This window comes from Paralichthys olivaceus, chromosome 21 (assembly GCF_024713975.1).
Source record: "Paralichthys olivaceus isolate ysfri-2021 chromosome 21, ASM2471397v2, whole genome shotgun sequence".
Taxonomy (NCBI): domain Eukaryota; kingdom Metazoa; phylum Chordata; class Actinopteri; order Pleuronectiformes; family Paralichthyidae; genus Paralichthys; species Paralichthys olivaceus.
In genome coordinates this window covers 11,782,669-11,806,403 of record NC_091113.1, presented here as the reverse complement: position 1 = coordinate 11,806,403, position 23,735 = coordinate 11,782,669, and the positions used below count along the sequence as shown (strand labels likewise).

The 23,735-nt window shown below is 39.2% G+C and overlaps 4 protein-coding genes across 10 annotated transcripts; 3 read left to right on the top strand and 1 right to left on the bottom strand.

Moving 5' to 3' along the window:
• Positions 1-541: 541 nt before the first annotated feature.
• On the top strand, positions 542-3,058 carry LOC109627054 (parvalbumin beta). The gene is made up of 5 exons (XM_020083416.2): positions 542-686; positions 1,153-1,219; positions 1,923-2,055; positions 2,411-2,520; positions 2,657-3,058. The coding sequence occupies exons 2-5, from the start codon at positions 1,159-1,161 to the stop codon at positions 2,680-2,682; spliced, it is 330 nt and encodes a 109-aa protein (XP_019938975.1). The 5' UTR covers positions 542-686; positions 1,153-1,158; the 3' UTR covers positions 2,683-3,058.
• Positions 3,059-4,597: 1,539 nt separating this feature from the next.
• On the top strand, positions 4,598-8,791 carry pvalb9 (parvalbumin 9). The gene is made up of 5 exons (XM_020082914.2): positions 4,598-4,862; positions 6,183-6,247; positions 6,646-6,778; positions 7,254-7,363; positions 8,526-8,791. Exons 2-5 carry the CDS (start codon positions 6,187-6,189, stop codon positions 8,549-8,551), a joined length of 330 nt encoding a protein of 109 aa, XP_019938473.1. The 5' UTR covers positions 4,598-4,862; positions 6,183-6,186; the 3' UTR covers positions 8,552-8,791.
• On the bottom strand, positions 8,172-13,886 carry LOC109626703 (SUN domain-containing protein 1-like). 6 transcript variants are annotated; one of them, XM_069517687.1, is made up of 15 exons: positions 13,254-13,284; positions 13,103-13,154; positions 12,661-12,773; positions 12,473-12,567; positions 12,192-12,296; positions 11,767-11,823; positions 11,522-11,593; positions 11,369-11,418; positions 11,119-11,232; positions 10,757-10,867; positions 10,538-10,634; positions 10,263-10,378; positions 9,576-9,698; positions 9,352-9,441; positions 8,172-9,183 (listed from the first exon to the last, which is right to left on the bottom strand). In XM_069517687.1, exons 3-15 carry the CDS (start codon positions 12,759-12,761, stop codon positions 8,875-8,877), a joined length of 1,440 nt encoding a protein of 479 aa, XP_069373788.1. In that variant the 5' UTR covers positions 12,762-12,773; positions 13,103-13,154; positions 13,254-13,284; the 3' UTR covers positions 8,172-8,874. The 6 variants fall into 6 exon arrangements, with proteins under 6 accessions (XP_069373788.1, XP_069373786.1, XP_069373787.1 ...); XM_069517685.1 differs by having other exon boundaries at positions 13,103-13,886; XM_069517686.1 differs by lacking the exon at positions 13,103-13,154 and having other exon boundaries at positions 13,254-13,885.
• Positions 13,887-14,152: 266 nt separating this feature from the next.
• On the top strand, positions 14,153-22,613 carry ccz1 (CCZ1 homolog, vacuolar protein trafficking and biogenesis associated). Of its 2 annotated transcripts, XM_020082912.2 has the most exons (17): positions 14,154-14,460; positions 15,185-15,260; positions 15,364-15,460; positions 15,594-15,691; positions 15,922-16,015; positions 16,598-16,678; positions 16,754-16,801; positions 16,987-17,070; positions 17,756-17,931; positions 18,452-18,533; positions 18,954-19,015; positions 19,722-19,833; positions 20,144-20,177; positions 20,329-20,446; positions 21,105-21,263; positions 21,897-22,024; positions 22,145-22,613. In XM_020082912.2, the coding sequence occupies exons 2-17, from the start codon at positions 15,247-15,249 to the stop codon at positions 22,198-22,200; spliced, it is 1,443 nt and encodes a 480-aa protein (XP_019938471.1). In that variant the 5' UTR covers positions 14,154-14,460; positions 15,185-15,246; the 3' UTR covers positions 22,201-22,613. The 2 variants fall into 2 exon arrangements, with proteins under 2 accessions (XP_019938472.1, XP_019938471.1); XM_020082913.2 differs by lacking the exon at positions 15,185-15,260 and having other exon boundaries at positions 14,153-14,460.
• Positions 22,614-23,735: the final 1,122 nt, after the last annotated feature.

The following is a 23,735-nucleotide window of genomic DNA, read 5'->3' as shown; positions in this document are numbered from 1 at the left end:
GCAGAAAAACGTACACTGTGTTCTATTCATTATTTTGTTATTATTATTTATTGGCATAAAAGACAGACTCATTTTTTGTAATTTTAATTAAAATTAAAATTTTACTTGTCGTTACAAGAATCATAATAAAAATGACATTTATTATATAAGAAACAATGCGACAATGTTAAAGCTACTGGCACCGCTGCAAAAGCAAGAGTCATTGTTGCACAAACCTGATTCTTACTTAAGTAATCTCCCGTAATAAATTACAAACCAGTTTAGCCTGTGAGATGATTTGCTATCACAGCCAAACACAATGTAATAGTTTACCTCATTCACTCGGTGGTGCTCTGCAGAGTTTAGCAGATCAGAACGACTCGACCCACAGAGTACATTTCCCCCAAATCAGCAGCGTATATAATTAGCCCAATGCAATATCAAGCACTTTTGCATAGGCCTACTCTTGGCCTACCATTTAAGCATCTTCATTTATGTAGATATAAATAGAACAGCTCTGTCTACTGGACACATTTTTTGAGCAACTGCTTTGACCGCTTCGAACACAGTGTCTATTACATAGCCTATGCATCATATTTCGGGCTGGTGAAGGTATATAAGCTGGAGAGAGACGCAGAGGGATTCACTGCAGTGAACAGATTCATCTCGAGCGAATTTCACTCTAACCTTAGAGACAACCCCCTAAGGTGAGTTTCACTGAGGAGCTGCAGACCTTTAGCCAGGACTCACTGAGTGTTTCAGGGCTTTAACTTCATGCGACGGGATACAGACGAGGAAAGGGCCGCACAGGGCCAGATTCTGACCATCACAGGCTCAGGGTTTGGTTTTGGACTCACTGAGGAACAAAATGGAAAAAATATATATTTGCCAACCAACCACAGCAGCAAAGGATATTTGATCTTTTGCCTCGGAAGGCTTGGTTTTGGGAGAGAATGAAATTGGACTACTTTTTCTGATCATTTGTGCCTTGGAATACTCAAAAGGAGGAACTATGATATACTCTGCATGGCCTAATGATGATGTTATGTAACTTTACACTTTGTCTAATGTGCAGTGAGGAAAGATAATAAATATGCTAAGTAGAAATGTATCTTCCTGTGGGATTTGCTGCAGCTGAACTGATGACTTGTCCTCTTCTCTCTCCTCCCTCAGTTAAAAATGTCTTTAGCCTCAAAATTGTCTGAAGCTGACATCACTGCAGCCCTCGCTGAATGCCAAGGTAAATCCTATTAACTGCTCTTATTGGTAAGGAAATACTAGGCAATAGTACACATGCAAAAAAAACCTGGATTTACCAATTTGGGGTCCATAAAGACAATAGCAGAATGATTTGCTGCAGAATTGAAATGGTGATGCTGTATCACCAGAAAACATAATTGCAATCACAGCCAGTTTAAAAGAAGCCTCTTTTCTGCATTTAATCATGCAGGAGCTTGAACACTGGATCAGTGGTGTAGGCAGAATTTAATTTGATCAAATGTCTCAGCAGAAAGTGTTTATCATTGTAACCACTGTAGGAAAAAGGACCTGGAATGCAGACTGCTGGTCAAAGATTGAAAGAAACCAACACAGTGGCAAATCTAGGATTTTTTAAAGTCAGTGGCAATAAAGGGCCCAAAATTTAGAAAGAGGTGACAATTATATGTCCCACATCCATGCAAATTTCCTGATTTAGTAAGTCGTACATTTAAGTCATTCCTTATTTACTCTATAGCTTCGAGTGCAGTATTGTCAATGAGTGACTACTGACAAGACAGGGCCACTTCAGGGGCCAATCAGATTTCAGATGAGCCCTCCCCCAAACCAACAGCCAGGCCTTGTAGAAGGGAGGCAATGAAGCTGCAAAGCACATTTCTCTTTGCACGTGATTTATCAAAGATGTCTGATACTATCTTCTCTCTCTCTCTGTTCTCTCCTCTCAGCTGCCGGCTCTTTCAACCACAAGAAATTCTTCGCAAAGGTCGGCCTGTCTGCCAAGTCTCCTGCTGACATCAAGGCAGCCTTCGCAGTCATTGACCAGGACAAGAGCGACTTTATTGAGGAGGATGAGCTGAAGTAGGCAACTTCTCTTAGATTTCAAATCAAGCAAGTCAGGGAGCAAAGGGATCTCAGTGATAACTCTACGTCTGCTCCCTCCTTGTGTGTCTTGAGTAGAAGGCTGACACAAGGCAATCAGAAAAGGCAGAGCATTAATCTTGGAGCTAAATCAAGTGCATCATATATTTGAGAAGATTTAAAAACAATAAAGATCCTGTGGCTGATCATTTAAAAAAAAATGTAAAGATGATCTAAAAAAAACAAAACTCTTTAGAACCAGTAGATTCCATGCAAAACAAATCCAACTTTTATCAGCTTACATCTGTTCAAACGTATTGATCACAAAGTATTTCTCTCCGATTATCCTCTCCAGGCTGTTCCTGCAGAACTTCTCCGCCAGTGCCAGAGCTCTGACCGACGCTGAGACAAAGGAATTTCTCAAGGCCGGTGACTCTGATGGTGATGGCAAGATTGGAGTTGATGGTAAGGTTTTTTTTTCTTATGAAGTGTTTGTTTGAATGAGCTTTATCTGGAAGTCCCTCAAAATCACAGCATCATGTCATAACACTGGAATAACGATCCCCTCTCTCTCTCTCTTTCTCTCTCTCTCCCCCTGCAGAGTTTGCTGCAATGGTCAAGCAGTGAATAAACTGACCAACATCTTACTTCGTTACTCCAAAGGAACAACTTGAGCCAAGACATGATCCTCCTCTATTCGACTCTTCCCTCTCACTCTCTCTCAACTCTCCACACCACTTTTATACACACGACCTTTCACCCCCGCCCTCCCCACCTCTCTCTCTCTCTCTCTCTGACTGTTGCTGTCCTGGATGAATGTACTGGACGAAGTGTATAGCGAGGTTCTCTCTCTTTCTCTCTCTCTCTTTTTTCTCTCTTTCTCTCACTTCTGTCGTCGTTTTATTATGTGAGTTTTGCTTACTGTGAGATCGGTGATGATGCACTTTTATGGGAAACGGACGGACGATGAGACAACAATAAAGGTTCTTTTTCAATAACACAAGTCTTACCGTGGTCTTTGACGCTCAAACAAAAGAAAGTGACAAACAGCAGCTTTTAACCAATGTCTCCTGAATAATGCAGCTCTTTACCTGTTGTATAGCACAAAAAATAAACATTCAAAACACATCAGGTAAAGCCAGCCTTCCTCTAATTGATGAGTCACTGGAACATGCAAGTAAACATCTGGATCTAGTGAATTGAAGTGTGGTTCCATGAGGGACTGTTTGGCCTTGGTGGAGTTATGTGTATTACTGAGTGCCATTCTAGTGTTAATTATGAATTTGAAATTCAAATTATTCGAATTTCATTAAGTTACTCAATCAAATTTTTTTTTAAATTGCCTTTCAAAATGTTCTCTTTGGTGTGATGATGTGATACTAGTTGATATATGTTTTAAACCCTTTCTTTAATACAGTGTGTTAATCCATTCATCCAGCCCCCCGCCACACATTGAGGCATAAGAGCCACAAGGTGGCGCCGTCCACCTGTCAACAAGTTACAAGGATTCTACATACCTGAGAAGTTTACGGCCCAAATATGGAACATTAAATCTAGAACAGGTTTTATTTTCTCAACTTCAGATGAGTTGAAATGGTTCAAGTAGATGTGAGACGACTCAAAAACATTGTCAGTCACAAAGTGTTAAATCAGAGGTTCACCTGAAGAATAATCACATTTATTCCCCTGGTTCTCGTTACACATCTGTCTCTCAGCTTGTTCCATTAGTGCTGACTGGATTCACCAGAGACGCTGCTGTGTCAGGTGGTTGGTGAGGTTTCCCTCCACAACAAACCCATCAGGTCAGAGTGGACAGTTGCCATGGTGAACAAATGAACCACCCCCCTAGAAAACCTACACCCCTGCCTTTCCCTTCACTGTAGAGACCCACCATGACATCAAAAACTGCCCCAGGATTCACACATGACTGAACAGAGGTTATTGTTGTATACTGTTTTGATGAAGCTGTATACTTTGGACAGACAGTTCTGTTTTCTCTCTATTTTAATGACTGAATAATCCATCCATCCATCTATCCATCTATCCATCTATACATCTATCTATCTATCTATCTATCTATCTATCTATATTAAACTTAATTGAATCCCATTTCCTCTTCATAAAAAAGATAGGAAAGCATTTTTAACTCACTGTAGTTTACTTTTGCTCATGTTTTCCTTAGCTTAAGTAAATGTACACAAACGCTCTCTTTCGGTCTCTTCAGCAGCCTTATGTGTAAATAAAGAGCAGTTGGACAGTGTCTTTATTCTTGTTGCCAGTGCTTAAAATCAGTCTTTAACAATATCCCTGGTGAGTCGTGAGATGATTTATGACCTGCTGCTCGCTGTGATTGTCTGAATTTGGGAGATTACGCTCTAAAACCAAAGAGTTAGGGTGGAAGGGTTGATTAAATTTGAGATGTCTATAAGCTCTCACATGCACCTGCAAGGGGTGGAGGGAGTTAAGAAGGGGAAGGGAGGGATGAAAGAGGAGCGTAACACGAACAATTGGACGAAACGGTTATGACAGCAAGGAGAAGAGACGTGGGGGGGTGCATATACAGATAACAGATATAAACAGTCAAGGTGAACTGGGCAGGTGAGCAGGAGAGGAACCTGAGAAGGAGGGGGCAGGGTGCAAGGGAAAACTTGATCCTAGCTCAGGTTGGAAACTCAAGCATCTGTCCACCCATCCAGCTCAGTGTGCAGTATATAAGAACAGGGCAGCTGTCAGTGGCCACCACAAAGCCTTATCCTCCTCCTGCTGCTGCTTTGGACCTGGACGGACAGGACGTCAAGCCAACAGTGGTGAGTCCCACAGCTGCATGGGGGTCATGCAAGGGAGCCATATAGAACTTTATGAAGCCTATACATTGCTTTTTAAAGTCAATTTCAATCAAGTTTTAGAAATGTTGACACTTCATCTGAAATCAAATTAAGAGATTTTTTGAGCAGATGGAAACTTCTCTCAAGCTGTTAGATCAATCATATGTTCATAATGTGTTTTTAGTTTCAAACAGTCACTAATATAAACTAGTCCTATATTTAAAAACAAAAAAAAGAAGTTAATATGTTGTAAAAATATTCAGTTGCCTTCAGCAAAAAATAACTAATCAGGCTTTAAAGGACTGTAGTTAAATTACCAGAAAGTTACATTTTATTTTATAGTTTGAGAGCATGTCTGATGAGGATGTCTTGTGTTTGTTGGTTTGTTGTTTTTTTCATTTATTTATTTTACCATGAAAATATTAAATTGCAATTTATGGCGGAAGCTGTATTTGCAGTAGTTTTGTGTATCGGAGTGTCCAAAACAATAATAACACAAATAATGCTCTTCCTATCCCCCCCGGCAATAACTTCTCTCCATTCCCTGATTACCAATTACATCTTGCACAGCCCGACCAGGCCAATCAAGAGTTCAAGGGAGGCAAATAGTCTCAGTAATTAAGAGGCTGCCTGGGGAAATCGGATCAGGAGCATAATTAGTCAAGAGTGGATCATAAGATCATAACATGATTAATTAGATTTAAGATTTCCAAATTCAAGATGTGCATTGTCACACTGTTTATTCAGCACAAAGTGAAAATCGTTTGCAGGGAAGCATTAACAAAAAAAGTTTATCGTAATAAAGAAGAGAATAAAGATGAAATATACTTTAATAAAAACAAAATTGATTTAGTATTTATGAAAATGTTTTGCAGAAGAACAAGAATATTGGACTATTTTGTACAGGGATAAATAACATATAATATGTGGACAGCAGTAGAGGCTGAAGGGTTAATGGTTGATTGCACATATGTAGTTAGAGTTATTTATGATAAGATTTATTTACAATTATCAATGTAAAAGAAATTTATATTTGAAAACGCATAATAGGGAAACAGTGGAGCTTTTTCAATTTGCCAAAATCAACTTGGAAACTTAAAGGTTGTTGCTGATTTTTTTTTTTTATTATTAAATGTTAAGCCAGTGTGATATGTCAACTTGAGTGAGTTTGTGTGTGTGTGTGTGTGTGTGTGTGTGTGTGTGTGTGTGTGTGTGTGTGTGTGAGAGAGAGAGAGAGAGAGAGAGAGAGAGAGAGAGAGAGAGAGAGAGAGAGTAATACTAAGCTTTTCTTTTGCCCTGCAGGAACATGTCGTTCGCCTCCATCCTTTCAGCTGATGCCATTGAAAAAGCTGTCAAGGACTGCCAAGGTCACGATTTAACACACACACACACAAACACACACAGACACACTTAAATCTTCTGAACACATTTGATTTGAACATGAGGATAATACTTTAAGGGGATCAAAGACTCTAACTTCATTCACTCAATTTTGTTAAAATGCACAATAATCCTGATCTGCAGAAACTGCTCTCTGTTACATTCACTGGCTCTGCTATTAAAGCAGGCATAATCACCTGCCATGCTTGAGCTGAACAGTGATAACATATAAATTCAAAAAGACGTGTCTGCTGGCCTTCAGAGATAAGTAAAAAACAAAACAATAAAAATCAGCCTGCAGCCATGTGACACTTTAATCTCCACATCTCCCAAACCCTGATGAAGCACCCGGGTTGATTTTAACCAAACTGTTATGTGTTTCAAGCTCCGGACTCATTCTGCTACAAGAAGTTCTTCCAAATGTGTGGCCTGTCCTCAAAGACGCCCGAGGAGATCAACCAAGTCTTCAGGATCCTCGACGAGGACAACAGTGGCTACATTGAGGAGTCTGAGCTCAAGTGTGTGACACCACCCTGACAAGTTCACATTCCTCAGCTCCTCTGCATGCATACACAGTATCACGCTAAGTGATGCTGATAGCCTATTCTTGTCAAAAAACGTCTTGAAATCCCAATTTTCATATGAGCTACAACATTAAGTCTAAAGTTTGTGTGCTTGTGTGTGTGTCTGGCCGAAGGAAAGAGAAATTTAATACATTAAACACACAGTCACATCCGCAGCAGCTGTCGCCTAATAATCCAGTCTGTGCAGTTTTTGTGTTATGTAATTCACCTTTGTGTAACAAGGGCTGAGGGATGAAATTGTTTGAATGCATCTCTGCATGTGTCAGTAAGAAGTTAACTCAAAAATGACAGTGAATAAATGTCATTGTTATCTGTGTGTGTGTGTGTGTGTGTGTGTGTGTGTGTGTGTGTGTGTGTGTGTGTGTGTGTGTGTGTGTGTGTGTGTGTGTGTGTGTGTGTGTTTCGATAGGTACTTCCTGCAGTGGTTCATCAAAGACGCTCGAACACTGACTGAGGCAGAAACCAAGACCTTCATCTCAGCTGCTGATGATGACAGTGATGGCAGAATTGGAGCAGAGGGTCAGTATCTGATTTCTCTTATTGTATTTTTAAAACTCTTGATGGAGGCAGAAATTATCTCAGTGGTTGGATTAAATCTCTTTGGCTCAGTGCGCAATTTGCTGAATTTTTAGCCCACTGGCTAAAAACGCTTTGTAGCCATTATTAAGTTTTAGTCAGACTTTGTCATCTAAATTATAAGAGAGCAAAGAACCAGTGTTTCGCTAAATAAAATCTTATAGGAACGTGTATCATGTAGTTGAGACTTTTAAACCTGATTGCAAACAACAATGTCTCTCAGTAGAGCACATATGTCCCCCAATGTCCAACAGTCCCCTTATGAAACCACATTTAAATTCATTAGATCTGGTTGATTTTTTTCATGAAGAATTCATGAATCTCTGAGAAATCAACAAAAATGTTTAAAAAACGCCCTTTCTCACAAAGTGGAACCAAATTCCTGGATCCAAACCTAAGTTAACAGGTTTCTCTTTGGGTCATGCACCACTCCTCCACAAAATGTCATGGAAATTGGTTTAGTCTTTTCTTATAAAACTACATTCAAATTCACTAAGTCTGAATTTCTATTTGGACCCACACCAAATTGCACACTCTTATAGATATCAGCCCATTTAACATATCTGATTCAAATTTGATCAAGATCAATGAATTTTTCCCTAAGAATTCTGTGAAAATACTCGCAATGTTAAAGAAAGTGAATAAAAAGTCTGGATTCAAAATGTGAAAGACGTTATAATCAAGCCATTTTAATCTAGACACTTGGTTAAATGCACCTTTGAGCTCAGACTTAGAATCATAAAATCTTTCATTGTGTTATTCGCTGTGGAAAGTACTTGAAACTCAATGCTCTTTGTTTATCTCCGTTTCTTCAGTTTTATCAGTGTAGGAAACATATGTGGGAAGACATGACCTCCATGTTTGTCCCAGATTTGCCCATCATCCACTTACAAAGCAATATCTGGGCTCAGCTGCCTTACATAAAAGGATCATTGTTTCCAAAAAAAGATTATTTTGTCTGTGTCTCTTTATTTCCCACTCTCAGCTCAGTTAAAGGTTAATCAAAGGTCCCAATATCAACCACAAATGTATATATTTTGCATGAGGTTGTTGTTTTTATTTAGTGGATGATTTAAGGCATTTCTCAACATGGTTTGTTCTCTAGAATTCCAGGCGATGGTCCTGTCCTGAGTTTTGACAGAGGGAGCTCAAGTCTTCAGGTCTTCAGTCACCACCCCGCCCCTGCAGTTGTATGATCCAAGCTTCGATTCCCAAGGACTCCTTTTTTTCTACTGAATTCTGTAAATGTTATAAAAATTACCATTTAAACAGGCTTTAAACTAGTTTCTCCACCGTGTTGGTCCATGTTTTCTTGTCTGTGCACATCCCATCTTTGACAATGAATGAGATAAATAAACACATGGAAACATACATTCCCTCTTTATGCCTATCTCTTTTTATTTCTAAGTAAGTGATTGTGCATGTCTGTGTGTGGGGCCAGGCAGAGATTGAGACTACATAATATTGAATTTGAAGTGAATTTCAATAGAAGGGATTAAAGTGAGAGGATGGATAAGAAAGGTGAGACAAACAGCATATTTGGGAGTGAAATGGAGTGTGAAGGTGATGGACATTCTGGTGGAATTGATGATGTCGAAACCAACAGATAATCTGGGGAAGGCAAACTTAAATGCACCCCTGTTGTCATCAGAGGAACTCTCCTCTCCATGCACACGGAAGCCGTACAGGCATTTGTATTCAGGTTGGCCACAGTTACTGAGGACATGCAGCGCCACAATATTGTAGAACTCGTCTGTGGGGGTCTGGAATAGAGCGAGACAAAGAATATTTGACCTCAGTTTCACCTATGGTAAAGCCATAGGGTCTGTCCTCTACTTGTTATATAGAACAGGAAGTATTTGAGTCATGTTCTGTCTTCCCGTAAATATCATAGCGTCTTTGTCTATTTGGATTTGATAGTTTGAACTTACAGGCAGCTTGAATGTCTGTGTGGACTCTCCATTCTCATCAAAGGTAAAAATCCCCAGCAGAGTTCCACTATCAGAGGCGTCTTTCATCGCCTGCAAGAGAAAAATCACAGGGTTATCGTGGTGACGACTTAGAATAAAACATTTTCTTCCCCAAGGTTTAAATGTGATAGGACCTTTGCAGTGCCCTGTGTAATGATTCGACTAACATTATTGGGAGAACTCACATAGACCTCAAAGTCTTTGGGCGCGGTGTCCATGCAGCCTTTTGGGGAGTTGTTGCGTGGGAGTTGGTCCAGTGTCACATGGCTTATCTTTGTATGGTGAGAGAGAGCGATGGTCAGAGTTCCCTGAGTACCGGGAAACGCCCAACATTTCAAGAGAATACAGGTTTCAGGCATTTTCGGATTGGCTTCACTTTCTGGACACAGAGTCTCCATATCCATTTGTTTATACTGTCTATAGAGACAACACCATGAATCAGAGAAATGGTGAGCAAAAAGCACGTACAACTGTGGTTATACACTCTACACAGACAACTATTGCTGCAATATTTTGATGCGTAAAGTATAGTTGGACACAGCAGGGAAACACGCCTTACCATCTGCATCCATAGTTCAAGAAGTTAAACCATCTTCAGGTAATATGTTAGCTAGTTGGACTTTTGTTGGAGATATTAAAATGGGTTTTTTTGGTTAAAGTTAGCTTTTACATGGCAACACTCAGCCATAGGCTACTTTCAAAATTCCTTCCCAAAGTACAATTTAATATGCTAAAACCATATGTGAACATTTTCTGTACATTTGTCAATTCACAAACTATTTGTTAGTATGAAGCCGATAGTGGACTGCAGGGAACAACACCCAACCCCACATAAGATACAAAGAAAACATTGACAGGGGCGTTCATTATACCTGAATATCAGTGCTTGGGTTATCAGATGAGCATAAAAGACAGAAACCAAACAGGGACGCACACGATTCAGGAGAACGATACGGCTCTGAACACCTGGCACTGATCACTTTGGCACCTACAAACAGAAACACAATGTAAAACAGGTAATTCGTATGAATGAGTCAGAATGCCAATGTATAAAAATGGTGATACTGAGCAGATAGAACTGAGAACTATAATGAATATGATGTGATGATTAAAGCCAAAGTATCAGTGACATGGAGATGTTTCGGACCTCGAGACTTTAGGGCAAAATCAGTCATTTTGTCAGGAATGGGATGTCCAGAGTCATTGGCTTTTCCTTCATCAGCAAGGCTTAGTGTATCATGCTCCTGGTGGATAAAACACAGTATATAATGTAAGTATTCATTTGTATTGACATATGCCAAAATACACACACATCTAGAGCTGATGAGTAGTCTTAGAGACTAGAGTATCTCTCCACCAACAGTACCTTGATTAAGTCAGTGAGGCACTTCTCCATTTCCTGTTGGAGCTTGGGGATTAGCATATGTAGCACATATTTCATATTGGCATCAGGCATGTTTTGGTTGGATGACAACTCCTGCATTTACAAGAAATAAGCAGTCACATTTTGGTTCACACAATCTCAAGGAAACAGAACAACAGGTTAGAAGTTAACAAGAACTAAAGAGAGGATTAAGGCATGTTTCTGGTCTTCCTTTCAGAAACCTTAAGTCTGTCACTTGCTGACATCTCTGCCAGTACTGTTACCTAAGAACTCTCAACCTCCAAATATTGGATCCTGAGACTAAAGCAGTCAACAGATAAAAACCTCAGCATTTATCTCTTCACCTGAAGTACCTTGATGCGTTCCAGCAGCACCGCCTGTTCGAGCTCTGTGATCAAAATCTGGAGGACAGATTGGTTGGGATCAAGTGCCTCCAAACTTGATGAAAGCTTCTGCAGCTACAAGAAAGAAGCAGGGACATTTTGGTCACACAATCTCAAGGAAACAGAACAGCGGGTTAGAAGTTAACAAGAACTAAAGAGAGGATGAAGTGCACGGTGAGTGACATGCAGGTGATCTGAAGTTGAGGCCTACCTGCTCAGCTGCATCATGTATGATATCGGATTGATGAAGGAAGATGAAACCTGTCATCAATGGAGAAAACAGGAGGCAGAGGATGACATGTCTTCTAAATGTGAAAAATTACCAGATGTCATGCAAACTTGACTCTTATAATATGTCACTTACATTGGAAAACAAGGAGGGAGAGGAAACACAGAACAAAAGCCTTCCTCTTGATGCTTTTCAATGAATACTTCGCTGCAAGGACAAGAGGAAAAAGTCCATTTGTATCAAGCTGTATGTGTGTGAACACGTAGCAATGTGAACAAAGGCTGCATAAATCAACTCAATAATGCCAGTAAACTGAGCACAAGCATGAGCTTATCAGACAAACACGAAGACAAACTTAAACATATCCATCGACAACATACCTAAAGCTGACAGATGAATCACTTTTGACTTCATTGTGGCAGTGATCGTTGATAAGCCTGCAAAATATGCTGGATACATTAAAACACACTCACGGTGGACATTTTTATTGTTTAGATCTATGTGGTTCATTTAGATTTTTTTACTTAGTATGCATTGTTTTATCTGTTGGGATTCTCCAAACCAGGATGAAAGTACATTGACTAAAGGGAGAGGAAAATTATCCAAATTCAACAAATATTTGCGTTATAATACTAAATCCTGTTTTTTTTGTATTGCAGTATGTGAAGGATCCAAGACGGATTTTGGAAGCTCGATAGATAGCAACTGGAGGAAGGTACATAAAATCTCTGCATCAAGTATGAAGACATCATCCATCCAGCCAGATTTCCCTTACACTCACACATCGATGCACTTTAGTACTCACCAATCAGACCAAAGAAGGCACTGCTGATTCTGCTTCTGTACTCAGAACGGGGATCAAAGTTGGGGGCAGCCATGGGCTTCCTGTAAAATTCCTCAGAGAAGTTTCCTGATTTTGATTAAAGATGAAAAGTTTTAATGACAAAGAAAAATTAACAAGCATGTTACATCAAATTGTGTTAATTATTTTATGCAAATATTATTGCTTTCGTTTTAACTGGAATTCTTCTTAATATTGCTCTGAAAGCAAGGGAAGTTCAATTTATTTTTAACCATTAAACTGACCTGCGGTGAGAGGTGGCTCATGGTTGGGTGAACTTGCATTACCAGTGGTTCTGCCAGAGGTACATGAGCAGGTCTCTGTTCTCCTCTTGATAACCCTTTACACAAAAACACACACAGGGGCATTAAAGAAAAGACTGATGATTGTTTATTGTTACAGTTTGCAAATCAGACTTGCTTGAGTAACGTACTTGATGGGGTTTGCGCCATAGAATATGGTTCTCACGCTACTTGAGTCGGATTCTGTGTTGTAGTAGCCGCTGGACAAAAGACGAGAACTCCTACGAGACATGACTGGATGACACTGAGATAAACACAGTAAAATATGACTCATCACAGAACTTCACGCAGATCCTCACATTGCATCTGATCAGTACATGATGGCAGGAGATGGTCAGCACAATGTCATAAGGTATACATCATGATTTGAGTTTTAGGGAGTGAAGCTTACATGAGGGCAATTTGTGCTTTTCATTGTGTAGTTGTTTGTTTATGACATTTAAGACAATGAGAAAATGTGATAATTTCTCAATGACTGACAAAATGTTTCAACCATAGTCAACCCGTCCTTCAAAATACACACACTAGCAAACTATTAGTCTATTTATAAAGATAGACGACATGACTTCTCACCAAAAGCAAAGCCTAAGTTCATAGCTGCAGTTTTGGTCATAAACCCTACTTCCTCCATGTTAGTAGATGGGACATAGACCAAATTAAATAGTCAAATTACTGTCAGAGTAGAAAATGCATTTCCTAATGATAATGTAGTTTGAATGCAGACCTCCTGTATGTTGATGTTTGCTGCTGAAAAACTTTTCTGGATCAAGGGATTGTACTGTGTATTGGTTTATTGGTGGGGTGGAAACCGACATCAAAGGACATTACTGCTTCTAAATATCACAGGAATGTTGTCACTGCAACTTAAAAGGATATATGATATGTAAAATAATATAAGTGCCAAAGCAATGCATGGGGCGGAGATTGACCATCTGGGGGCGGAGTTGACCATCTTGTTGAAAGCACTGCAAACTCAATACAATTAACATTAGAATCCATAGTGCCTATTAAAAAAAAGCATGTGAATTAAAACAAGTTTCAAGAAAACTAGCTTGCCTAAAGAAATTCAAATTCAAAACATTATCAGGACACTCTGTAAATTTCCATCGCTATGCAGATGACATCCAGTTATACCTATTAATAAATCAATGTAATCAATAAACTAAACTTCAAGCATGTTTTAAGAACATAAAGAATATAGAATTTTGTGATATCTAGTGTTGAAATGACATGTTGCAGCTGAACATCCCTCACCTCACCCTCTCCTTCCAAACATGAAAAAGAACCAGTGGCAGCCTTTAATCGTCATAAAAACTCAAAAGGTGTTTAGTTTGTTCTGGACTAAAGTAAAAAACATGGCGGCCTCCGTAGAGAGGGTCCCCTCCATGTAAATATAAAGTATTTGAATTTAAAGGGCCTTTTCAGGGGTAAAGAAAACTAAAATTCATACAATTTTAGATGAGACGAATTAGTGAAAACATCATGAGAATTATTCTACATTAAATTTCTGCCAATAGTTCCTTTTAACCTAAATCTTACACACTGAACCTTTAAAATACAGCACACAGAACGTGCCGTGCTCCCCGTGGAGAGCCGGAACCTTTTATTTGACTTGGTATCACTGCCGCACGAACACTTGCGCGTGTGGCACCGCGCTGTCTGAATCAGGAAGTTGATAATGTGCAGAATGCTGCGTCTCCTCTCATTGAGCTCTTTTTATTTATTTACGCTGTCTCCGGCCGCGAGCACCTGAACGTGTGGCCCGTGTTCTCTGTGCGGAGGCTGTCACCGTCGTGTTGTTCTGTCACCGTCACGGTTCTCGGCTTTTTTTTTCTCCGCCTGGACCTTTGCTGACACAACCCCGCTGCTAGCATAGACAGCTAGCCCGCTAGCTGCCCTGACTCACCTCACACCGGCCGCTTGTTGACTTGGTAATAACAGTGAATGTCACGTATTTGTACTCGTTAACTTCAACACGCACGTTACCCTGAATTCACAGTTAAAATCTATTAAACACAGCTGCATTACTTTATCTGATCTAACTCTACGAGTTTGAAATGTCATTACTGATATCTATAAAATGACCATCACAATTCATGTCTTGTGTTTTTACCTTAATCAACACACTTATTAGTATTAGTATCCAAACGTTTTATGTTGGTTGTTCTTTATTGGAAACATTCACCTGTTTACATCTGTACATAATTTGATCTTTATGGACACAAGTGGAAGTTTTTAATATCTAAATCTAAATACTTTCTCTGCTGATTCTGATATCCTGACTCAGGGGTATCTGTGTGTAACAGCTGCCAGACAATAACAATGTTCTTATTTTTTCTAAATTAAAATCCCAATACCTTGTTGTGTTATACTCACAGGAATGTTTTTTTACTACATGTAATTTGGGGCTAGGGATCACTGTGGAATTAGAAATTAGGTCAGTGGCTGAACGAATGCAACTGTGACTGGAAATGCTTGATGCCAGACTCTGGACAGACACTCTTCCAGTGTATCAGAACTGTGCATCCCGGGGAATAGATGCCCTCTGTGCTCCCAGCTTTGGATGCAGATCCACTGTACTCAGTGTGACCCATCAGTTAGTGGCTCCAGATTTGTCTTGCCTCAGTATGTGATGTACTTGTCTTCACTCTGCAGGCGCACGGCATGCGAACCACACTGTCTTTGGAGCAAAGGAAATCCAGACACAAGTTACACTAATGCTGATGATTAGGTAAAGATGGTGATAAGGCTGACGTTGATGTTACCTGGAAGAAATCTGGAGATGTTTCAGCTTTTATGTCTTCATCAGCTGTTCTCTTTTGTGTCTGATACAGCCCCAGAATGGCTTCAGGAATGCAAGAGAAACAGTACACACCCAGTCTGCTTAGTTTTTTCATTTATAACCCAACATTTGGACCACGAGAAGGAGAGGTGAGCTTGACTCCGAGAGGAAGAGTTGTTGTGCACATGTTTTACACCTGAATCATTTTACTTTTTTAACTCTAGTTGTTTGAAAATATTTTATAGGATCACTAAATTCCTAATCCAAATATTTTATATTTAGGAGGAGAAGAAGATTTTGTTTTACCACCCCAGTGATGTTGAAAAGAATGAGAAGATCCGAAATGTGGGTCTTTGTGAAGCCATTGTACAGTTCACCAGGTACAGATCTCAGTACTGTGCTTATAAGAGTCTACCTGTAGTCGTTGATTAGGGTGGATTTCGTTGTGTTTATTTAGCCTTTTCACGTCTTTGTAACATTTGCTTTGAGCTTAGTAATGAGTTTATGGCTAAGTTTGTACTGCAAACATGTAACTGTATGAAAGGAGTGTCACACCTTGTGTTTGCATGTGTCTCCTTGCTTCTCACAGTCACATGTTTTTGTCCTCCAGAACCTTTTGTCCGACAAAACCGGCTAAATCCCTGCACACACAGAAGAACCGGCAGTTTTTCTTCGAGCCAGAGGACAATTTCTGGATAGTCATGGTATATTAAAGGCCCATATGTACAGTTATTCAGCATATATGGATTATTTTGTTATTTTCCATTGGAATGTAATTTAGCTTTTACGTTTCAAATCTCTTTTGTAATCTGCAAATTTTGCATGTTTATATCTCAACAGTGTGATTCCTGAAGTAAAAATCCCATTCACTCTCTGAATAGAGATTTTTGATCATCAGCCATAATATTGTATCCATCCAATGTAGACTGACCTCAAGCTGCAAGACTGATGTTATATGCTCCTGTCGAAGCCACTTGTCTGTATGATTTCAACAGTATTTTAAGAAACAGTTGGAAAGGGATGATTCGCAATGGTTCATGGAATGCGTAGTTCTTTTAATCTTAAAAGAATTGTGTACACATTCTTGTACCTTATACTTTTTCCAATTCTTCTTTTTTTTTGCTCTGAATCAAATTATTATGTTCATGATTTATCTCGAAGCTGGTTCAACCTGTTTCCAGACTTTAAACTGAAATTATAATGAAAAATTTAAACAAATGGGAAATTTACTTCTGGAACCACAGACATTTTACAAGTAGGCCCTGACTGATATGTCTATTCCTCAGGTGGTTCGAAACCCCATGATTGAGAAACCAAACAAAGATGGTAAACCTCCCACGGTAGAATATCAGGAAGAGGAAATACTTGTGAGTACTGAGAGAGAATGTCTTCATTTGTTTCCTTTAAAGCATTTTACTAACCATTGCCTCTTGTCTTTGTAGGATACTGTTTATGGTGCAGTTGTAAGACAATGCTACAGTATGTACAAGGTAGGTTCCAGTATGTTTTAAATGATGTCATTATATAATGCTTAAATATTTTACCTATATAAAGTGTATAATGTTATCATCTAAAAACCATATGGTGACATGCCTACCTCATACTACATATTTAAGGCCTTGATAATGCACAAAGAATCCATCTTGTAATAGTGATTACTCTCCTCATGCTGTAGCTCTTCAATGGTACGTTTGTCAGAGCAATGGAAGCCGGAGGAGTGGAGCTGCTCATACAGAAGCTGGAAAAGTTCTTCTACAGGGTAAAAATCCATCCACGTCTTACTCACTGATTTGATATTGCACACAGTTATTTATAAAAAGTCAGTCTAACCACAAGTAAACCTTTTGTGGACCGTTTTGAGCTGCTCTCAGACATGCACTTAACTCCAGATATTCTCCTGACATTTATGTGTTGTTGTAAAATGGTCTGACCAGAGAATCTCCTGCTGAGTTGTCCAGAGAACATCCCAACCCTATTGTCCCGACATTCTCAGAGTTCTTATCTGAAATGAGCTTTTTGTTTCTTTGTAAATATTCAAGTCGCTCTTGGGAAACTTGCTGGAGTCATGCTTGATTTCCTTGTAATTATCCGCCTGCATTAGCTGCCTTTGCCTCAAGCTGCTGTCACTTCGATGGAACGCTGCAGCTCTAGGCGAAACAACAAGTATAAATAATTCATTTGTGATTAGGGAATACCCTTCTTAAGTTCACACAGGATTCCCTTGCCTCCGTGTAACTCAATGACAGTGAGAAAGAGAGAGGCTGTGGGGTGTGTATCAGAGGTTGAATGTCAGTGCGGGGGCGTCAATCATTTTGAGTTTCCTGTGCCGTTTTCTTTATTGCTCTGTAAGGAGGCACTTGTAGACAGGTAAACTAACCCCTTGCTCCTTCCCTTCTCCTGTGTCTTGTCATTTTTGTTGTGTGCGGTCACTGTGGGGTTTCCAGTATCTGCAGACTCTCCACTTGCAGTCCTGCGACCTCCTAGATGTATTCGGAGGCATCAGCTTCTTCCCACTGGATAAGATGACCTACCTGAAGATCCAGTCCTTTGTCAACAGAGTGGAGGAGAGCCTCAGCCTGATCAAATACACAGCCTTCCTGTATAATGACCAGCTTATCTGGTACAGAGTGCTTGTTGGAAATGTGTTCTCAACTTTGTGTGCCTTTTCCCTGACATCCACTATCTCTATGAATGAATGGATTCTACAATCTGGTATAAAAATCAAACCTCTGTTTACACATCATGACATGCCGTGTAAACAGAGGTGGATTTAAACATAACCTCTAATCCTCTTTGTGGTTCCCTGGCATGTCACTTGCATTTAATTTCACTATCAGCCTCCACTGTTGGCACGGGGGGGGGATTACGTGATTGCTAATGAATTGACTTGAGAGCAGTGTGAGCATTTAATGCAAACTGTCAATAGACAAACAAAGATGAGCTGTTTAATTATTGTCCAAATTAAGTAGCTGCGTTGTGTTCTTTCATTCTGGTTCCGGAGTATTTGATGTAGCACGTTTTACAACCACTGCTGAACTATAATTACCCCCAGGAGACACACAATTATGGTTTTGCATTTTGCACAGTGTGTTGTGAAGGTTATAAGGTGTAAAGCTTGAGCTTCTTTGTTTTCTCTGCAGGAGCGGATTGGAACAAGACGATATGCGGATCCTGTACAAGTACCTGACCACCTCGCTGTTCCCCAGACACTCTGAACCAGAGGTGAGGAGATGGGGGAGCCAAATGAACAGATTGAAAAATAACAGTTTCAGAAAGACATCTGTTTGGAACACACTGCACATGTTATGAAAAACAAGGTAGTGAGGAGAGTTTGTGCAGGAAGGAGGAACAACTCTTGCTGCGGTCAAACTTTGCTTAAGTGCGTGTCCCCCTCCACTCCTCCACAGTTTCATGTTTGGTGTGTTTTTTGTAGTCTTGCAGATAATTGGCCAAACATAGATGAACACATTTGGAGTTGGTGGTCGTAAACTCAAACTTTAACAACACATTAATGATGAACTGTCAAGGAGTTGTAAGATTTATGATCCAGACAGATCGTACAGGATCTGAATTTGAGACATCATTGCTTCCACAGCAAAGCCACACATTCTCACTTCTTCATTTTGTCTTTTCTCTTGTTAGTTGGCTGGCAGGGACTCTCCTCTGAGGCCAGAGGTTGCAGGGAATTTATTGCACTACGGAAGGTAAGTGTCATCATTGGTGTACCTGCGTCTTTTGGTGCCCTCATGGAGTAATATCAAGTAAAGACAAAGCATTACACATCGAACAAAGAGCATAATGATACTTGATGTACAGGTTTGCATAATAATCTGTGTCTGTTCCCAGCTGTATGTTGTTTAAACCAGCTGTGAGTTTGTCTTGGAATTAGATAAGGAGGAAACTCCCTTTGCTAACACTGCAGCTTCCAGAAAATTCTGTGTATTTGTGCAACCAGACAAAGTCACATATTTACTTTCTTATAAAAGTTGTTTCTGCTTGAGGTGTAAAGGTGAAGTTTGGCAGCTGCAGTCCAAGTCTGACTCCTGTTGAGCTGTCACGGGACAGAATTTTTTTTATTTTCCAGCTCTAACTTAATGGTATATCCAATGATGGTACGTTGAGAGATGGAGACACAGTATTGAGGCCTGACTGGATATTTGAACACTTGAACAAACCTCAGCGTGATAAGAACTACCTAAAATTATATCTTTGAGACTTTGACTTTTTAATTTGGTCCAAGTCTCATCCAGTAAAAAGGAGGAGGCTCGGTCCTACAGGTGGCGATCGAGAGGCTTTGGCTTCACTTTTGGGAAGCTGTCATGTCGTCCATCTTTATAGAGGGTCTATGATTTTGACTTTCACAACTTGTCTGAATATTCTCTCTGTTGAACACGAATCTGTTCTCTCCAGGTTTTTGACAGGACCCACCAACCTTAAAGATCCAGAGGCCAAATTCAGATTCCCCAAAATCTTTGTCAGCACACAGGACGGCTATGAAGAGCTGCATCTTATTGTTTATAAGGTACAGTAGAGTAAATGCAATTGTTTCGTCACAGTCTACATGAGTTAATATATTAAAATGGTGGTAAAGTTGTTATTAATTTTTTCAGGTGAGACTCATAATCTGTAACGGACAGGATTCGTTTATGAACAGTAGATTTAGGAGGATCTATTCCATTGCTCTATTAAACGATATGGATTTTTTGGGATTAGACTGCTGAGTTTTAAAATGATGAAGTATGGCCCATGATGCTTGTCATCACGTTTATGTAATTTCTAACCTGAGTGACCTTGACTGCATTTAAAACCTGCACTGATCTGCACTTTTCCAGGCGATGAGCGCTGCAGCTTGTTTTATGATCAGTGGTAAGTGTGCACCTACTTCTATGATGAATATTCCCTTTCCTAGTTTACTTTTTATGATTTGATTCTATAATGTTGTGCTTTTATAAAATTTGGCCATTTTGCAGCTCATATAGAGCTAAAATATCAACTTGCATCCTCTGTCTCTTCCCAGCTTCAGTGGAGCTGACGAGGGACTTCTGTGAACAGTTGGACGGCTTGGTGGGACCTCAGCTCACCTTGCTGGCATCTGATATATGTGAACAGTTCACCGTTAACCGCAGGATATCAGGGTCAGTTGAGAATCCACCGCTAACTGAACTTCAAACACGCCCCATGTTTTCCCTGTAATTAGACCAGAGATTTTCTACATTTGAAGAGCTAGAATAAGACATTGTTTATATTGTTATAACTTATATAATATAACATAATCAATAAAATCTGTGTGGGTAACTGAAGCAGTGTAGCTTTAAAAACTGGCACCCTGGCCTGCTCTCCTTTAACCCCGGCTCCAGATACGCCCTGGCCTGTAATCTAAGACTGGACTCTCTGGCCCAGACGACTTGATGGGCTCCTTTTTAATCACTGTAGTGCAAAATCCACTGAATAAATAATGCTGTCCCTAATTTCTCCGCTTGCACTCAGGTTCGTGTCCTGATTTGGCCTGGTGACACTGCTAATGAGATGCAGCAGAGATATGAATCAGTTATATGGCCTGTGTTAATACATGTCGGGTAACTGTGCCCTCAGCAACCAGAGTGTTATATTCTCCGCCCCAGAGAGAGCTGCACTCTTAAACCTGACAATAACGGGATCTCACTGTCATATACATCACCTCCTTGGCAGATCCTTTAAAAAGATGAATCATCTTAATTCCCTAAAGACTGCTCCTTGTTTTGCGTCCTGTTTATTTAGTTAAATGTATCTGTTTTATTTATTGTGTCCATGCAGGCCAGAGAAGGAGCCTCAGTTTAAGTTCATCTATTTCAACCACATGAACCTGGCGGAGAAAAGCACCATCCACATGAGGAAGACAGCCAGTGTTTGCCTTACCTCTGTCCACCCCGACCTCATGAAGATCCTGGGAGACATCAACTGTGACTTTGCCAGGTACAGCAGAGAACATGCACTTTGTAAAAGTACAGTGGTACTTATCTTTACCAAATGCCTTCCGGATATTTGTTTTAAGAATTTGTCATGGGGCTGACCACACATCATCTTTGTGGTACTCTTGGTTTTCCCAGTAAAAACCAAAGAGTAGCTTGAATTGATTTGTTTTAGTTATGGTAACTTTAAGTGTCAGTGGATGATACGGTAGCATGAGGACATCTTAAGCTCTGTCGTTTGACGTGGTCATGAGACTGTCGTCATGTGAACGTCTGTGGGATGAAACTGGCATCGACATTTATCTCAATATAATGTTGTTTTGTGTTTATGTAGTTTTTGTGTAGATGCTGCATCTTATCTTGTTAGCAAGGTCAAAACTTGCTCTCTGTGCTATTATCTGAATTAAATACAGAATTGTAGGTAATAACATCTCTCTTGTTTGCTTGTTATATAAAATGTTTTAGTAGACAAAACTTCAAAGAATATGAAATTATATTACTTTTTTAAATCACATTATAGCTGCTTTCAAACATGCACTGGACTCAGCAGATATTGCGTATTTTCCCCCGGAGGAGGTTTATGCGTAAATGCAAATGTTTTACTTTGTGTACTTTGTTTTGTCTGTCTTTCTCCCAGGGTTGATGAAGATGAAGAAATCATCGTAAAAGCAATGACGGACTACTGGGTTGTTGGTAAGAAGTCAGACCAGAGAGAACTGTACGTGATCCTGAACCAGAAGAACGCCAACCTGATCGAAGTAAACGGTATGTCTCCTCCAGCCGGTGAAGAGTAAATCTGTGTCATTACCGCCACAATAGACAATCCACCCTGCTACTTAATCTCCACTTCACCCTTAAAGCCTTTCTATCTTTTCTCTTCCACAGAGGAGGTTAAGAGGCTTTGTGCAACACAGTTCAACAACATATTCTTCTTGGACTGATGAGGCGGAGCGACTGTTCCACCACACTAAAAACTGTCACTGTTGAAGGTTGTCATGACAGCATCAGAGTAATGCAATAATTGCATTGTAAAATACAAAAAATATAATAAAAAGCTTTCTCACCAAGTTTAATCAAATTTAATTTAATCTACAAACAAATTAATGTAATTATGTGTAAAAATCCAGATTTTTACTGTACATGTGCTTTTCTTTGTAAATACGTGTTTCTTTTTTATTTCTTTCCAATTAGAAGTTCTTTATGCATTTTCTTTTTGTAATGAACACATTGGGACCGTTTTTCAAATTGATTTAAAATGCTGACAGCAGTTTACTCCAGAGTCCTACATTTAAAATAAAAGAAATTTATAAACAACTGCACTAACTTTAAATAAATTAAGTGAATTTGTAACAAATGTCTTTTTTTCAGTTGAATTTAGTTTTTCGGGGGTTCAGAAGCTTAACAATGATTCAACTTCACCATGGATGTTATGTTGTCATACCTGTTTTATTTATTGAATTGATTTCCTTAAAACTTGGTGGTAGGATTGGACATTATCCAAGACAGACCTCATTGAATTTAAGCATGGATGTGAACCAAGGGTCGGATTTACTTTAATGGGAGATAAAGCATTTAGTTTTTTTCCACAGATTTCCCAGGAAATTGATCTTGATGGAAACAGTTTGACATGATTAGGGGACTGATATTTATGACTGTATACAATTTGGTCTAGATACAAATATAATTGTAGATCTAGTGATTCCATAAGGGGGCTGTTGGAACTCTGTGTTATCCTCGTTTTTATCATAAATCAATGGAACTAAAATTTACAAAAATAAAAACTGACACTGATTGTAGGACACTGAACTTTTACCATTGGATGCTTCCATCACAGTTTATACCACTGAGTTTTTCTTGTGTGTGTTAGTGGCCCTACATGAAGAAAACTAATTTCTGACCTTTTGTGAAGTGGAATGTTTTTTTGAAGGAATGCTCATGTTAACAATGTAATTGTAAGAGTTGCAGACACATGCACTAATTAACTAACTAATTAACCTGCTCAGAACTGGAGGTCACTAGATGTTTCCAGTTAAATTATTCTGAGCTTTTGATACAGTTTTATGATAAGCAATCTGTCAGTCAATGCAAAAATATAACAAGGTAGAATCAGCCAATGCACGAAGGGCATATAATTACATGAATGTAAGTATATAATCAAAATAAATACTTGCAGAAATAAACAAATACATTAAGAGATGAAAAATATACCGTTTCCAATGAAAATGGCTATTATGTATTGTATTGTTTACCTTTAAATGGGGTTTGAAATTTGCTATATAAATATAGTTCATATAAGTTATTATTATTTCTGTATAGCTACATTTATTTATTTCATATTTCTGTGTCCATATGTTACACAGGTTTAAAGCTGGGCTGGTTATAGCCACATGATATTTTATTCTTTTATGTATTTTTTATTCCTACATTTATTTGTTTATACTCTTTTTTTTAATTAAATGTTGCTAATGCATTTGAT

Coding starts and splice junctions, on each gene's coding strand:
- pvalb9 (XM_020082914.2), top strand. CDS start 6,187: ATGTCGTTCGCCTCCATCCTTTCAGCTGATGCCATTGAAAAAGCTGTC. Junction 6,248..6,645: donor AGCTGTCAAGGACTGCCAAG/GTCACGATTTAA, acceptor ATGTGTTTCAAG/CTCCGGACTCATTCTGCTAC. Junction 7,364..8,525: donor TGGCAGAATTGGAGCAGAGG/GTCAGTATCTGA, acceptor TTTGTTCTCTAG/AATTCCAGGCGATGGTCCTG.
- ccz1 (XM_020082912.2), top strand. Junction 17,071..17,755: donor TGGAAAAGTTCTTCTACAGG/GTAAAAATCCAT, acceptor TGGGGTTTCCAG/TATCTGCAGACTCTCCACTT. Junction 17,932..18,451: donor TATAATGACCAGCTTATCTG/GTACAGAGTGCT, acceptor TTTTCTCTGCAG/GAGCGGATTGGAACAAGACG.
- LOC109626703 (XM_069517684.1), bottom strand. CDS start 12,944: ATGAAAAGCACAAATTGCCCTCAT. Junction 10,635..10,756: donor GCCTCACTGACTTAATCAAG/GTACTGTTGGTG, acceptor TTTATCCACCAG/GAGCATGATACACTAAGCCT. Junction 9,699..10,262: donor ACCCAAGCACTGATATTCAG/GTATAATGAACG, acceptor CCCGGTACTCAG/GGAACTCTGACCATCGCTCT.
- LOC109627054 (XM_020083416.2), top strand. CDS start 1,159: ATGTCTTTAGCCTCAAAATTGTCTGAAGCTGACATCACTGCAGCCCTC. Junction 2,056..2,410: donor ATTGAGGAGGATGAGCTGAA/GTAGGCAACTTC, acceptor TATCCTCTCCAG/GCTGTTCCTGCAGAACTTCT. Junction 2,521..2,656: donor TGGCAAGATTGGAGTTGATG/GTAAGGTTTTTT, acceptor CTCCCCCTGCAG/AGTTTGCTGCAATGGTCAAG.